Consider the following 16434-nt stretch of genomic DNA (forward strand, 5'->3'; position numbering starts at 1 on the left):
GCTCCCTCTTTAGTGAGATTATACGAGCAAATGCCTGAACCAAAATACGTCATTGCTATGGGAGCCTGTACTATTACAGGGGGAATGTTCAGTACGGATTCCTATAGTACTGTTCGGGGAGTTGATAAGTTAATTCCTATGGATGTCTACTTGCCGAGCTGCCCACCTAAACCGGAGGCAGTTGTAGATGCCCTAACAAAACTTCGTAAGAAGATATGGCGAGAAATAGTTGAGGATCGAACTCTATCTCAAAATAAAAATAGATGTTTTACTACCAGTCACAAGCTTTATGTTAGGCGCAGTACTCATACAGGAACTTATGAGCAAGAATTGCTCTATCAATCACCATCTACATTAGATATATCTTCTGAAACTTTTTTCAAATCCAAAAGTTCAGTAGCTACCCATTCAATGTAGAAGAATTTAAATTTTAGAATCGAAGGTTCATAATATAAAAATATAAAACTTCTCGGCTTTTACCCATTTTTAAATTTTTTTGGAATGAACACATCATTCAATTTGGCATACAGAGTACTAAAGATTTCATCGAAAACTTACAGCAGCTTGCCAAACAAAGGCTAATAGAAAAAAGAATAGAGGTATAACAGGCATAATATCCACGATTGGATTGAAAATAGCATAAGCTTCGGGTAATTTGGCAAAGAAAAAACTAGTAGGATAAAGAACAGAATTAAAACAGATACAGGTTAAACTAAGTATATTAGGCCTTGAAGTAGCAAGCCTTTTATGATTTACAATTTATTTGAAATTGAAATCTGAAAAAGGCATGAGTTCCGTCTGGGCTTTATTCTTCACCATGATCTTTCACTGTGTTCCTGCAACCATAGCTTCCATCGTCATTACCCTAGGTTTTTGTTTTCCATACTTTTACAAAAATGTGCTACGTATTTTATTTTTTATATTATTGGAAGTCAGCATTGATGCATTGAGAAAATAAATTAAGGATGTACCTCCATCTGCACTAAGACCGAAGACTATTTGTGACTTTGTGTATCCTTCAGTTGCCTGCAGTAATCTGAGGAATTGGCAAGCATTCAGTTGTGGCAGTCTGTCATGTTTTGTATGTTTATACATGACAGGTGTTTGGGCATGAGTCGATTGCATTGTGGCAATTGTCATCGTAGTGTATTTTCTGTCGCTATTTACAGAACAACTACAGAGAGGACATTGTTGCTATTCTAAAGGTAAATGATGCACTTGACATTGTAATATGATTTGTACACCTGTTTCCAGAAAAATAGCAATTGAACATACACAGGGTCAAGTGTAGTTGTTAATTTTTTTCAAGTAGTACAAATGCGGGCTTTTCTATGTTTATTCCTGATTACATCACACTGTAACTCAATTCCTTGAAGCCATGATGTGTTCTCTGGTTCATTGAATGCACGATTTGGAATCTGATAAATTTTACTCGTATGATGTAATTTATGTCAAATTTCCTATGCAAATAATTTAGGAACCACATTGCCCGTGTATGTTAAGTTCTTCTGTCAGTTTTCTCACTTCGACAGCAAGACGAACGTGATGCAAAACTGCCATGGACTGCTGACATAACTCATGTATTACTTCATGATGGTACACTTCCTTTTTGCCGTCTTTTCTGCCATAAGCTCACTCTTTGAGATGTTAGCCGGTAGGGAAATAGATTGAGATCCTCTGGTTTTGCCTGGAGATGTTATGTTATCCATGGTGATTCAGTTTCCAGTCCGTGTAGATTAGTGTGACTATGAGCCATCGGGGACCTTCTGTGCATGTTTAATTAACATAAAAAACTTCTGGAGTACTATACACTTCAACGTATGTATAAATAATTTGACCTTATAAAACAAACCATTCATCGGCTAGCTGAATCAGATGATGATCTATGACAATCAACCTAGCACAAATAAAAAGTAATTTCACTAATTTTTCAATTGCGCTCCACTGAATTTTGGTGTAAGTTCTTTTGTCTTAGGGTATTTACATTTTAAATGACAGCCCTAAAAAAGTTTCTCATTTATTTAATTCTTATAATTACAAATAATTCCAAAGATCAACTTTACACAATTGAACCGGTACTTAATTCAGAAACAGGGAGTTGACATGGAACAATAAATTTGTAAACATTTTTTCTATTCTATCGATTATTTTGATTTGAAATATTTGTTATTTCAACATAAACATGTTTTGAAAATTTATTGGTGTGAGCCTGTCAACGGACACAACTACGTGACTTGAAATATCTGAAAGGGCAAGGGAGAGCATGGAGATAAGAACACAATGCATAGCTTGTGGTCATATTTTCCTCATGTTGATTAAGCCGCTTGAAGCAATAACTCATGTTCTTGCATTTCCTCTATACTAATGAAGTAGATAATGAAGGTTGGGCTTCTTTTATATCAGCAAGACCTGCTCTTTTTTCTTACTGAAAGCGGCCTACAACACTCAATGTACACGCTTGAGTGTACTTGCATATTGTAATGACACATCACACTCACTCACTAATGTGCATCAGGACCGTGACATAGTTGGTTCATTTTAATCCATAATGCACAAGGTAACATGTGCACTACCATAGTTTTTTTCCTATTGGAGTAAATTAAACTTTGATGAAGTTTTACATTGCAATACAATTGGCATTGAATGGAGAAGATAATTTGTACCAGGTGCTGAATTGATGAAATATGATTTGGTTAATACTACTTTCTGTTGATTTTAAAATTGCTCTGAACTGTTGGTGCTTAAAGACATGAAGCAAGGTCCAGAGATGCCGTGTATGTTTCAACTGCTATATTTAACATGTATGCTTAATAAAATTTTAGCACAAATTTACGTTTATGTTTACTCAGTTGGCCTTCATGCTATGTTTTTTAGTGAGTTGAAAAGGGGCTTGCTAGGCGGCATGCTGGAGTATATGATGATCAAGCTTATGACCTTGGGATTGATCATGTTCATCATGAATAGCTGGACAATCTGACCACAATTGGCGATGATGGCGAAGAGGAGAAGTGGCAATAGGAATGGGTCACTAGGAGGATCTGTGTCGCTAGGAGGCTTGTATTTCTCCCGTTGCAACGCACGGGCAATTTTCCTAGTAATAATAAAACACAGATTGACTCCGTGGGTTCACCGTCATAATGCGCTTCTTTCCGTGAATTTACGTTTTCAGTTTTTTCTTCAACACGTCTATTATTTTTTTGTATATCCAAGGTGGTACTAATAATCTATCTATATATCCCCTGGTGCGTTGTTGTTTTCGTCCCTCTTCCACATATTTTTTCGTCGGTTTTTTTACCCCGTGTATCTCACGTTGATCTGGCCCACGAGCGTACCTAGAAACCAAGAGACCAAGTCCAACAATCATGCCTTCGCTCTCGGCGCACATCGCTCTCCCTACCCCGGACGCTCACGCCTCCCGTAACCGACCAACACGGTCCAACCCCACTCGCTCCTCCTTCACCCCGGTCGCCGGTGCCAACTCCTACTCCGACACGAACCCTGATCAAGCAAGCCCCCGTGGTTCCCGACGTGCACTCGTTACCTGTTCCACAAGCCGAAGGCACCTATTGAAAGGAGTCGAGTCCCCCGATGGAAACCCCAAATCAGATCGTATCGCGGCGCTGCGTCGACAGGTTGTCAGCCTGCAGTTCTGCTCATCGTTTGAGTCGTGCGTCCGACTTGCCGCCTCCCGTCGACATCCATGGCTCTGTGATCTTTCGTATTCTCTCCTGGCGCACGGTATTTCTTTGCACGTGCTCCAGAATCGGACGGCGTTTGCTCAGGTACGGCCAATGTTTCTTCTCTCATCAGCTGAGAGCCCTCTGGAAATAATCGCATCAGCTCAGCTACGGCCAACGTTTCTTCTCTCTATGTTTCTTTGCACGCGTTCCAGAATCGGACGGCGTTTGCTCTTGCTGGTAGCGCACGTTGAAATTTATTTTGGCCGATTTCTTATAGAGTTGTGATCCTCGAGGCCGGGAGGGGCGACCGGCGGAGTGCACGGGACGAGCATGGGACGACCAGCAGCGACAACTATGCTTTTGGGCAGATGGATTCCGCTGCGGCCGAGTTATATCATTGATCGTGACACATGTATGCGGCCAGCAGCGACCAGCAGTAAGTACCCTTACTGGATTTATCTTCGCCGACACATCCATGCGGCGATAGATTGGGTGGATCTGACTCTCTCCGTGCCATGCTAATCAAATCATTGATTGTTTCCTCCCGTGATTTGCATGTAATGGGAGAATACGTAGCTATGATGATTCAAGAAATCGAGGCATGGGATAATAGATGACCGCAATCAACTCCGACAAGCTCGGTGTGAGGTATCGGTTGCATCCGCGCCTCAACTTTCCAATCTCGCTGTTCCGCCGAGTTTCCGAAACACCGTACGTATGTGCTCCATCCAAGGTACGCCATTGTACGTCCAGTTCTATCCATCAGTTTTGCACTTTAAACTAATGACTTCGTGGTGCAAGGAAGATATAATTTTGATATCAATGATGCAAACATATAAGATTGATCGCAATGGAAAAAAGGTATAAAACATGCACCTTGGTGTGCACGTAGAATTATTCCTTTTTACTGTCTTTACATTAAGAACAGGGAAACTATCCATTATAATGATGGATGACTGTCAGGGAAAGATGCAGTAAGCAAAAATCACCAAATTTGTTATGCAGGAATAGAGCAGTGGCGAACGCAGGAATAATTTCTAGGTGTGGCGGAGTGTATGAACAAAAAAACCATGTATAATTCAACTATGGAAGTGCTCACTAGAATACTCAATAAATATTACTTGGTGTTCAACAAATAAAACCGAAATCAAAACTTAACTATTGGCACTCTAAATACCTCAGCTGATGAAGATTACATGGATGATTGAGTGCCAAAAAAACCATTTATATTACCTAGACCGGCATAAAAATGACCTATAAAACATAAACACCAGAGATAAATCATGAATTAGTAACTAGTAGGATATAATGATAGAAACAACATTATGCAAGTGAAGATAGTTAGAAAGAATACATACCCATAATGAAGATTTACTCTCATTAAATAGAACGTGGCAATGGCATTCTTCTACCTTCACGTTGAAATTCTTTCTTAATTTCAGCAAGATCAAGTCCTTTAAATATCTCTCTCTCGATGTAGCACACCATTAAGTCATCAAGCCAACCATCGGACATCTTGCTGCGCAAATCAGTCTTGATGATCTTCATTGCTGAGAAGGCCCTTTCAACCGATGCCGTTGCCACCGGTAGAAGCAACCCCAACTCAATAAGGCGATAAACCAGAGGGAACATAATATTTCTTTCAAGTTCAAACATTTTCTTGGCTAGGCTTGCAAGATCATAACAAACTCTAAAGTCATCATGTCTTTTCATGTGGTTGATGAACAACTGGAGCTCGGTTTTCATACGCTTACGGTCATCACTGGAGAAATCTGCATCATAGATGTCTGTAAGCTTAGACACTTTGTCCAAATCAAACTTGGAAAATGAGTCTCTTGGGTCAAGACAAGCAAATCCACATAGCAGTTCTGAAGCCATGTCATTAAAGCGATGATCCAGCTCTGTGGTGATAGCATCTATCGCTGCATAGAAGGTATCAACACGAAAAAAATGTTCTTGAGTAACATTATTTCTCCCTCCTTTTCTTGATCGGCCGAATCTCGGTACAACTTCATCCATATTTGGAACCGGAATATCATTAACATTACAAAAGATCTTGACATCTTCAAAGAGTGGTTCCCAACCATGGTTCCTCAAGTTGGCCAAGGAAGACCTCACATCTGTAACCAAAGACATGGCTTGAACAATATTCTGATCCTTCCGTTGGAGGAGAAGTGACAACTGATTTGTAATGCGAAGGATTTGCAACATCAACTTCATGATGAACACAAAGCTAAAAGACTCCATTATCTGCACCAAACCTCCTGCCCTAGATGGATTACGCTCATCCTCATGCACAATAGCTAACACTTGTATAACTGCATCCCACATCGATTCTATACGAACTAGTGTTTTATAATGAGAGCCCCATCTTGTATCTCCTGGTCTAGCCAATGATGTTTCTTGGTTTTTCCCTCTTCCTGAGAAAATTTCTCCACTCTCTAACTTAGCCAACAGATTTATGCGTTGCTTATCAAGCAATATATCCTTCCTCTTGCAAGACGAACCAGCGGCGTTCACAATCAAGGCCACATATTCAAAGAAATCCTCAATGGAAGAACAGCATCTTGAGACAGCAACAACTACTAGCTGCAATCGGTGGGCGAAACAATGCATATAGAAAGCATATGGGTTTTCATCTCGGACAAGTTTTTGAACACTATTGAATTCTCCCCTCATATTAGATGCTCCATCATACCCTTGCCCTCGTAAATTTGCAATAAGCAGCCCATTCTTACCAAGAACCTCAACCAATGCTTTCTTTAGTGCTTCTGCTGTTGTCTCCTTGACATGCTTGATACCCAAAAATCTTTCAATAACTTCTCCCTTGCTCATATACCTGTAAGGCATAGAAGAAATAATACAATTAGTTAATTAGAAAAAAAGGTGATTACCAGGCAAAAGACGGAACACATAATAAAGTAACCAATGGGTTACCTCACAACCAAGGCCATTTGTTCTTTTACTGATATATCACGAGATTCATCAATAAGAACCGAAAAAAGATTATCCCCCATCTCTTGTTTTATTGCTCTTCGGACCCCATCTGCACAACTTTTGGCAAGTGCTTTTTGAATTTTTGAAGAAATCATTTGTGCATTTCCTGGGCATAGCTCATCAAACGCAATTCTCACTTCCTCCTTTCTTGCTTTGTACCAATCAAGCATCTCTAGAAAATTACCTTTATTTAAGGAAAGGGCAGATTCATTGTGTCCACGAAATGGTTCACCTTGCAATGCAAGAAAACTTACAATCCCCAAAGATGTTTCCAAACGGGTCTCGTACTTGATTAATGATTCTTTGTTATAGACTGTAACCTTACGCTTCAGACTTGAGCTTTGATTTTTAAAATCTTCATATGCTGTCCTTGATTGATTGTGGATACTCCTGGGGCCACCAACATGAAGAGGAAATGCCTTGTATGCATTCTTCCAAGTACTGTAGCCATCTTTGGTGAAGGTAGTATGACCAAATTTTTCATCCACCGGATCTTGTCTGAAAAGAAAACAATAAAAGCAATAGACTGCATTCTTTTCCACGCTATATTCCAACCAAGGATTTTTTTCATACCATGCTTCACAAAAGGCCCTGTCAAAATGATCACGTTCGTACGTATGACCGACCGGTCGAGTTGGACCCTTTGCCACATAAGCCAATCTAACTTCATCTCTAATGTTGGGATGAAAATTATTAATTGGAATACGAAGCCCGGGATCAGGCTGGATGTGGTCAGGATGCAACTCCTCAATGAACTTGCCCTCTCCCCCGTCTCTAGCTATTGGTTCATTCTCAATATAATTTTCGCCTTCATTCTCTTCCTCTTGAACAGATGCTGAAACTTCAATCCGCACATTCTCTTGATGCGCAGGCTCTTCTTGTCGTTCAGCGACTACTTCCAAAGTTGGAGCTGGGCTCGAGGTGCTAGTGCCACTGGCTTTGGCAAAAATACTCTTTAAATCTGTATAAGAGAACACAAGAGAAACTAATTGGATGTTGGAGCAATACCAGTAGAATAATTAAATAAATGTTCAAGCAAGTAACCTGAGTACATACATGACACAATTGAAATGATGCGATCAAGGGGAAGAACCGAAGAAGTACAACTAAATTATACCTTTCATTACATACTTAATCCTCTTCTTCGGCGGTGTCATCTGCAAACCCTGCGGACTCGACGAGTCGCGGCCGCCGCCTTGCTGATCTCGGAGCCTGTCGCCGTCTTGCCTGTCGCCGCCTTCGTGCCCACGGTGTCCGGTGATTGATTGCCGGTTGCCCGCTGCCATGCGTCCGTGCGGCCGTGCCCTAGCCTCTAAAGCGCCGCCGCGCCGCCTCCGTCTTGCGAGAAAGTAGCAACGAACGACTCGTATTCTCGTCTCGTAGAGTCGTAGTCTGCCTAGCAGTCGTGCGTCTGTGTCCTTCAGCCCATGGGCACGGCCCGTCATTCAATCGGCAGTAACCAAGCCCAATAGGAGGCACGCGCACGCCCTACTACCTGAAAAATACGCCAGGCTAATACACTAGTATAGTAGTATATATACGTATTTGCACGGCAGCTTAGGTATGGCGTTCGCCAAACCACGCCATATAGCTAGGTTCGCCCCTGGAATAGAGCCGGTCTTCATCTTACAAGAGCTGGTTGGCACACTTTTTCTGGCACATAAACTTTGAACTATGATTTTTTTAGGCGAGAGCTCCTCGCATGTTTTTTGTAGCTGAAACTTTGCAAAAACATAGAATGTTTGATCATGTTTGATCTCTCAAAGTTTTAGATTTTTTTCAGTTTATTTTGAATTTACTGTTTGTTGAGAGTGTAGGGGCACCCAGGTGTTGAAAGTCCTGCCTCATAATTTAGTCCAACTTCTGCAAACAGAAAGCACATTCATCATGCTTCATGGACAAATCTCTGGTTTTAGGATGGTTTTTTGTCCAGTGTAGTTGCATAGCTAGCCTAATTTTTTTTATAATATGTTGTTCATTTGACCACGTTGAATTTGAGGTAGTGTAGGTCAAATTTGCCTCATTATTATTATTTTGTTTTCGTAAGCTTTTCAACTTAATCCTTCCGGAGTCCAGCAATCTTGCGTTAATAATTATTTTTAAGACTTTCGTGACATATAACCACAACAAAGGAGGGAGTGGATTTCAGCCTCGGCGTGCGTATCCGTGCTGTTGTGAGGTGGCACCATCCGGATGTTGTTGTGTCCATTGATATACGTTTTTATGGACATGTCAATTACTTCTCCCGTTGCAACGCACGGGCATATGTGCTAGTCTATCTCTAATCCCTAATAATAAAGCACGGATTGACTTTGTCGGGTTCACACAATACGCTTCTTCCCGTGAATTTACACTTTCAGTTTTTTCACCTATATTATTTTCTACATCCGAGGTGGTACTGTTGCTCCGCGGTCGTTCTGTCGTTACATCGCACGAAAATCGCTTACGTACTCCTAGATTCGTTAGTTTCGTTGCTGGGCTTGGGCCTGCATAGAACTGACTTTTTTTGGTGTGGGCCGGCTGGGCGCTGCAAGAGCTGGTTGGGGGGTGGCGCGGCTCAGACGCGGGCGAGCGGCTGGGCTGCCAGATCGAGCGCGTGGTCAACGCGGAGGTCGTCTCGCTCGGTGCAGGGATCGAAGAGGACGGTGCTCGGGATCGAAGTGGGCGGCGCTGGAGTTCTCATCCGGATAACGCCAGTTTCAGCGGGGAAGGCGTGACACAAGGCTTGGCTCTAGGTGGATCCGGTGTAGAGGGGGTCACGAGCGAGGTGGAGGAAGGCGGGGCACTGAGCTCCATGGCCGCCCATGGCGGCGGCGTTCTCCGGTTCCTGTCGAGGGAGAGAAGAGAGAGTTTGGACAGGGAGAGATGTGAGGAAGGAGAGAAAGGAGCGGACGAGAGGCAGGGGTGGAGCGTCAGCTAAGGCGGCAAAAGGATGCCCACGACGGTGGTGCCGTGGTGGTTTGACCTCGGCGGCTCGGCCATCCCTGCTAGCTCGAGCATAGTGGCAGGCCAAGCTCCGCCTCCTCCATATCGACCTGTTAATTTTCTATATGCCATGAACTTCGTGCTATTTTTTTTATGTTCTTGCGTGTTCTCTTGATCTGGAAGTAGGGAAGTCGTATCGGTATTCGTTGCTTCCTGCGTCCCTTGCGCCAAGCATCGGTTCAATGAAACTGGGCTCATTTCAAATTACTGAGATATGTCATGCATGTACGTGCAAATTGCAAGCTGCTCAGGGATCGCACAGGTGCATTCCGAGGGGCGGTCTGCCACCGTTTCCAGTCAGAGTTTTCAGAAATCCTTGCATGCAGAATGAGAGTTCAACTAGCTGCGGAGTCGCATGTGCAGAAGCTGCATGTTGAGCTGGATAATAGAACGGTGGTGGGCACGCTGAATGCTAGGGAGAAGAACCTAGCAGCTGTTGGACCGGTCACTAAAGAGATTAAAAGCCATGCTTAAGAAAAAGCACGGATTGACTCCTTGGGTTCACCGTCACAATACGCTTTCTTTCTATGAATTTACGCTTTCAGTTTGAATTTAAAACATATACGTGAGGTGGTACTAATACGTGGGGTGGTTCTAATAATAATAATAAGTGTCGCAGAAAGATGACGATTCGATCGATTGGGCCACCAGGATTGTATTGGGCCTCGAAGGAGAGAGCACGGGCATGACTCCTCCCGAAAGCATAGGGCCTCCACCAGGTTACATATTACGAGCAAACAAAGACATCACGCACACAATCCCTTCGTCCTCCACACGCACGAAGCCGCCACCGCCGCCGCTTCTCACCTCGATGCTAGATCGGGATCGAAGTCGTTGCTCAAATCGTGAGATCGTAGGAAGAATCACAACACGGCAGATGTGAAGGGATCAATATCGTCGCCGCCGTTGCCTTTGCTCTGGACGGAGAGGATGGATACCTCCGCTGGAAGAAATCAGTTCTGCTCCGCCTCCACGTCCTCAGCGTTGGCGCACGTACTGATCACCGCGCGCCGCCGGCAAGCCTGTTATCGTCGACTACCATCTCATCGTGTGTGCGTCCGTAGCCGGCGAAATCGATCCGCTCAACTTATATGTTCTAATCAAGGCGCTAGCGTTGGCTAGCTAGCATTGGCCTTGTACGTGTATCTCGGCCTTGTACGTGTATCTCTCAAAGAGAATCGTTCAAGCGTGGCGTTTGTACTCGGCGTCTCCGAAAGCAGTCGTCGAGCCGCATACCTGAGCCAGCATTCTACAAGAGCGTCTTGCAGCTTATCCGGCTCAACTCCTCTGTTTGCGGCCTCGCCGCTGCCGACGACAAGGACCATCCTTGCCGAGTTCTCTTATGCAGGTGACGCAGTTAAAATGAACTCGTCGAGAACACACGTCTCAATCACAGTCACAAAAGGATTCGTACCCAGCCTTGTGGTCGCAGTGGACGCAGATTTCGTCTTTCGATCAAATTATGTTGTGTGATACAATAGCAGCAGGAGTAGAGCAGCAAAATTCATTAGATAAAAAAAGCGGCAGAGGCTGAAGGACCGAGTGCTGTCGATGTAGCTTTACAACCATGCATGCATCCAAATCACCGTTGTTGTGACCTTGACCTGGGATTGCTCCAAGCTAATTGAACCAGCATGCCATGACCACTACCAAGCTTCAATTACGTGGACAGGTACCCTTATCTTTCTTTTCCACTGCCATATTTGTGTAGAATTACCAAGTGCAGTCTCGAGTCTTGACCATCGCAACCATGGGGGCTTGCCATGCATCTAAAAAAAAGATGCATCATCGATTGGGTAGGAAATAATTCCCAGAATTGTGGGGTAATTATGGGGCTTCACATACATGCAAGGTAGAAAGAAAGTACCATCCATTGGGATTGGGCGCACAAGTAACAACAAAATAATGAAAGGAAGACATTGCACAATGATTGGAGAGGATGTTGCACAATGGTTTATAATGCATGGTAGAGGAGGACGTTGCCATCGGCATTAATATTCCTTACTAAATTTGTGTTAATTTTATTTTTCGTTGAAACATATGATGTAGTTTTGAATACTCATTAAATTTAATTACTTTTAATGTGCTTTATATTATCACAATGATGCTATGAATAAAACAGAACTTTTTCCATAAGAAAATATTGTTAATCGGATCAATTTACTCGAATCGTACCCCAAGTTCTATCTTTGTTCATAGGAACTAGGTTTCTTTCCCAGACGTTGTCATGGGCATTAATATTAGAAGTAAATTTGCAACAATTTTATTTTCCATTGAAATGCTCGACGTAATTGTTATTACTTACTACATTTTATTATTTTTGATGTTCTTTATGTTGCCATGATGTTAAGAATAGATCAAAAGTTTTACGAAAAGAAAATGTTGTCAGCAGATCAATTTACTCTGAATCACACCCATGTCCTAAGCTCCATGTCATGAACTCGTGATCCTCAAATTATACATTTTTTTATCATAAGCAACTTATCCCGTGATATAGTTCCTCGACACGACCAGGCATGGTTTATAAGAACAGAATTTTTTTTCTGTTGCAACGCACGGGCATTTGTGCTAGTAATAATAAAGCACGGATTGACTCCGTGGGTTCATTGTCACAATACGCTTCTTCCTATGATTTTACGCTTTCATTTTGAATTTAAAACATATTCGAGGTGGTACTAATATTTTCGTCTGTACACCTAAGGCGTGTTTTCGTTCACAGTTCGCGGCGTCCTACCGACTTTGGCCTGTTCGCTGCGTCCTACCGACTTGGGCCTGTTCACCGTCGCGGCGCTCTTGCAAAAAAGTCCCTGATGAATTACGTATTGAACGCGTAGTTCTATTTTAAGTCTATATAGAGAAAACGTTTTGTGGATCGGCTTGGGCCTTACGAGCGAACAGAAAAATATAGGCGAACACGAGCACGAGGGCTCGCCTTCGATGCGTGCGGGTACGCCGCCGCCGCCGCCGCCGCCGCTGCCGCACGCCGCCTCTCCGGCCATCCGCTGCCGCTGACGCGCGCGGTCTCTCTGCCATCCGCCGCCCTGTTCGCCTTCCCTTCCCCATCCGTCTCAATCTTCTCTGGCGCCACCTGAAGCCTCCTCAACCTGCAAGCTCCTGCCATCAAGCCCTTCTAATCTCGCTGGAACATGGACTTAACCGGAACGCCGTCCTGCTAGCCGTGCCCACTTGAGGTACGTCCTTGTACAATCAGTAAAAGTTGTTTTATTCAATTCGTTTTGATTCTTGACTATGTCAATCTGCAGCGAGGAGAGAGTGGTGAGGCGGCTTAGGTGAGGCTCAGGACGGCGTCTCGCATGTAAGTACGCCACTCCTGCGTCTCTATGCTAATCCGAGTGCAGTACTCTGCACAATGCTCTACTTCTTCCTCAAAAATATATGTTGAATGCCCCATGACTGGTTTGCAGTTCTGGTGTTCGACAGTATGCCTAAGCAGTGACCGCATCCACGATGATATCCAGTTCTTTGTCTCGTGTAAGAGTATTATGATATATGAGATGCTTGAATGAAGGGATCCTTGGATTGTGTGCAATAACAGTTTGTGTAAATATCTGAGGGTAAAGACAGCTCACGTAGATGCCTCTGTGACCAGACCTCTCTATATATCCTTTTCTATAAACTAATAGTTGTCATTGCCATACTAATTGTGTGCTTTTCTATTAGAAAATCTCAGGGTAAAGACATCTCATGGGGATGCCTATGTGACCAGACCTCTCTATATATCCTTTTCTATAAACTAATAGATGTCATTGCCATACTAATTGTGTACTTTTCTATTAGAAAAGCACAAGAGATTTGCTTCTGTACTCCTAATTAATCTGGTTTAGTTTCAGCATAATTGTTCTCAGTCATTATCCTCAAATATTTAATATGAACTAATGCAGTCACGACACCATATTTCTTCCCCTGCTATACACTTATATCACTATACCAATTTAAATATAGGGAGCTGCCTATGGACTTGGAAGCCTGAAAAAGGAAAATAGTAAACAACTTTGAGTCTCACAATCAAAATTGAGACGATATTGTATATATTTAATTGGAATTATGTGAAAATTGTAGTGTGCCTTATCTATTTCCTTATCTGTTGTTATGTATTATTTGTATAGTTACTGTTTTTAATGTTTAATTTAACCTTATGTAATTTCTGAAAAAACTGAAAGATGCATAACATTGTTATGCTGATCATGGAGGATGGATATTTCTTTGAGCTTCTATCGTCGATAGGGACGCTGTAGTGAGATTTCTATCGAACTCAAGATATTGAAAGTTGAAGGTTGGCACTGGTGGGGCTTGCTTCTATGAGCACTGTTAGGTATGTGGCGTCAACAAGTTACGCTTAGAAGTACTAAACTTATGTACGCAAATATCACTATGTTTTGCACACACCTGGGTGCTAATTCTTCCTTGGATTTTTCGTACGCAAATAGCACTACCTTACATTTCACACACCAGGGTGCTAATTCTTTAAAGTATTATTCTATAAAATATGAATTTAAATTTAGGCAGGTCTATCTTACATATGCGAACTCATGTTAATTTTCAGCGAGTGAAACATGTGTTATGTGACCCACAAGAGCATCTTCACTGCCTAACAAGGATATAAGCCCCCATCTTGAAGAAAACATTGAATGTAAGAATGTCATAATAGAAAATTACTCAGAAAATTATAAAAACAAGCTTGCCGATCAGTTACGGCTGATGTCTTTCCTTGATTTTCTTTGTTGCCGTTCCGCCATAATATATTGTTCAAGGAAGTTCAAGGTAGCTCCTTGCCAAGCTGACATGTCCTTACCATTGTAGGTTAGAGAATTGACTTCTCATAAACTTTTTTTGTACCCCTTTTCAGCCAGATAGTTATATTGTGAAACACTTGACAAAGAAGCTCTCTGTCAACTATTAAAGCATTGCCAATTTCTGTCCTAAAGCTGAATGTTTTTGTGGGCAATTGGTTCATAAAAGCAATGGCAAGTGAGAACTACTAAAGCATTGAGTGTCTCCTTGCCTCCCTCACGGGCTACACACGTTGCGACCTGCTCGGATGCAACATGCTGGTCTTCCAAGGAGCCGCCGCCGAGCACACCGGTGTTTCCGGGTTGTACGAGGCCCTGTAAACACTTATAATTTTAGTGATGTTGGCACAACCTGACCTTGCTGATGCGACATGAGGTGTTTTTTTCTAGCAATCACGCACATCTGAAGACTTACTGGACTACTTTCCGAACTGACCGGACGCGACATGATAGGCAAGTACAAAAGAGCTAGCTGATTGATTCACCATACAATTATACTATTATCTGAAGGCACGATTAGCTGCTGCTGGAAGTGTTGATGTATTGGTATTGGCAGGTTTTGCCAGTACTTGAAATGCCATTTTAAGTAGAGGTATTAGAGATACGAAGTTCTAACTCTGTTCTTGTGCTAATCTAAAAATAATTTGGTGATTTCAAGTAGTTCTGAGAATATAAGTCTTATCCCTTTTTTTAATAATGGTAAGAGCATAGATCTCATCGACCAGGAAATAATCCATCAGGTAAGCAAAACACTGAATAATCACCATCTGTACGAAATAGTACCTGCACATATTATTTCCATGATGAAAAAAGTTGGTTTGTTTACTGTAATGAACCACCTTATGGCCTTTGTGTATTCCAGGAACTACCAAGGTTCCGTATCTTCCTGTTTGATCCAAAATGCATATACACATGATTATGATGGAGATACTATCTGGTATGAACAACATAATCATCTTGCAATACTAACATGTATTCATTTAACTCATTTATGCACATAATAGTGATGCATCTTATGTGTTCTATTCTATCTGAAGCTTCAATGCAATTAACTGCAGAAGTTGCCATCAACAGGATTGAGCAATGTGGCATATAAGCTTTAGCTTGCTGGTTCATATTATCAGTGTTAATCTTCTGGTCGTGGCAATTTTTTAGACTTTTTGAGGTAGCTAAACTAATCTGGTGTTAAGCTATGAAGGATTTTGCTTTTGGAAAGGTTACTGAAAGGATACCTTAACTTTGTTTTATCCCCTAGATCAATTTTTTTTCTGGAAAGGTTACTGAAAGAGTACCTTAACTTTCTTTCATCCCCTAGATCGGTTTAAGTATGTTAAGCCCACGTTTATTTAGATGTATAGCTTTGCATGACAGTCTTGTTTTAACAGATTATTGGGGCATTATGCAATGTATATTCTGCATTTCTGCTCATCATTATTCTCATGTATATTGGCACTTTCCTTTGGGGATAACCAGGCGCCTACGCTTTAAGCGAACAGGAACAACGCAAGTGCTCCCTACACCTCCTCTCAAATTCTGCCCAAGAGCATCCTACTTTCTCCCTGTTTGCTTAAAGTTCTTCTTATTTTTACAGCTTGAGGTTCATAAAATATATGTACCCAGTTGTGGTTACGATGGTTGATTGTTAGCTAGACCTTTGTGTCGTTAATTATACAGATTAATTGTGTTCAGTCTTACCGATAAAAAGACTATTCCCCTTTTCATGACATGGAAGAACAGAGGGTGTCATGTGTCAGATGAGAGAGGCAACTGATGTGGTTCTTTATCACGTTGCTGCCGTCGCAACCACATGTTAATTAAAGTGCAGGAACCACCCAACATATCTTGGCGAAGATGGAAAGAGGATGATTTCTTCATTTCGGATAGGTGATTATTTGATGTTTCTGATGATTGGCTTGACTCCTTCCTTCTAGCGAAGAACCTCAAATAATTCTCACCTATGT

The 16434-nt window shown here is 42.2% G+C and overlaps 1 protein-coding gene and 1 long non-coding RNA gene across 6 annotated transcripts; both read left to right on the forward strand.

The window, feature by feature from the left end:
* Window positions 1-3353: 3353 nt before the first annotated feature.
* Window positions 3354-4687, forward strand: LOC123050694 (uncharacterized). Of its 2 annotated transcripts, none has more exons than XM_044473452.1 (3): window positions 3354-3782; window positions 3958-4116; window positions 4248-4687. In XM_044473452.1, the coding sequence occupies exons 1-3, from the start codon at window positions 3363-3365 to the stop codon at window positions 4254-4256; spliced, it is 588 nt and encodes a 195-aa protein (XP_044329387.1). In that variant the 5' UTR covers window positions 3354-3362; the 3' UTR covers window positions 4257-4687. The 2 variants fall into 2 exon arrangements, with proteins under 2 accessions (XP_044329387.1, XP_044329388.1); XM_044473453.1 differs by having other exon boundaries at window positions 4257-4687.
* Window positions 4688-12557: 7870 nt separating this feature from the next.
* On the forward strand, window positions 12558-16192 carry LOC123055276 (uncharacterized). 4 transcript variants are annotated; one of them, XR_006426570.1, is made up of 4 exons: window positions 12558-12853; window positions 12926-12978; window positions 13088-15410; window positions 15511-16192. It is a non-coding gene; the product is annotated as an uncharacterized lncRNA (long non-coding RNA). The 4 variants fall into 4 exon arrangements; XR_006426569.1 differs by having other exon boundaries at window positions 15532-16192; XR_006426571.1 differs by having other exon boundaries at window positions 13088-13995; window positions 14530-16192.
* The last annotated feature ends 242 nt before the right edge of the window (window positions 16193-16434 follow it).

Source organism: Triticum aestivum, chromosome 2D (assembly GCF_018294505.1).
Source record: "Triticum aestivum cultivar Chinese Spring chromosome 2D, IWGSC CS RefSeq v2.1, whole genome shotgun sequence".
NCBI lineage: Eukaryota > Viridiplantae > Streptophyta > Magnoliopsida > Poales > Poaceae > Triticum > Triticum aestivum.

What these genes read in the sequence shown, in the direction of transcription:
- LOC123050694 (XM_044473452.1), top strand. Translation starts at nt 3,363, where the DNA reads ATGCCTTCGCTCTCGGCGCACATCGCTCTCCCTACCCCGGACGCTCAC. An exon ending in ATCGGACGGCGTTTGCTCAG is followed by an intron (nt 3,783 to 3,957) that starts GTACGGCCAATG and finishes GATTTCTTATAG; the next exon opens with AGTTGTGATCCTCGAGGCCG.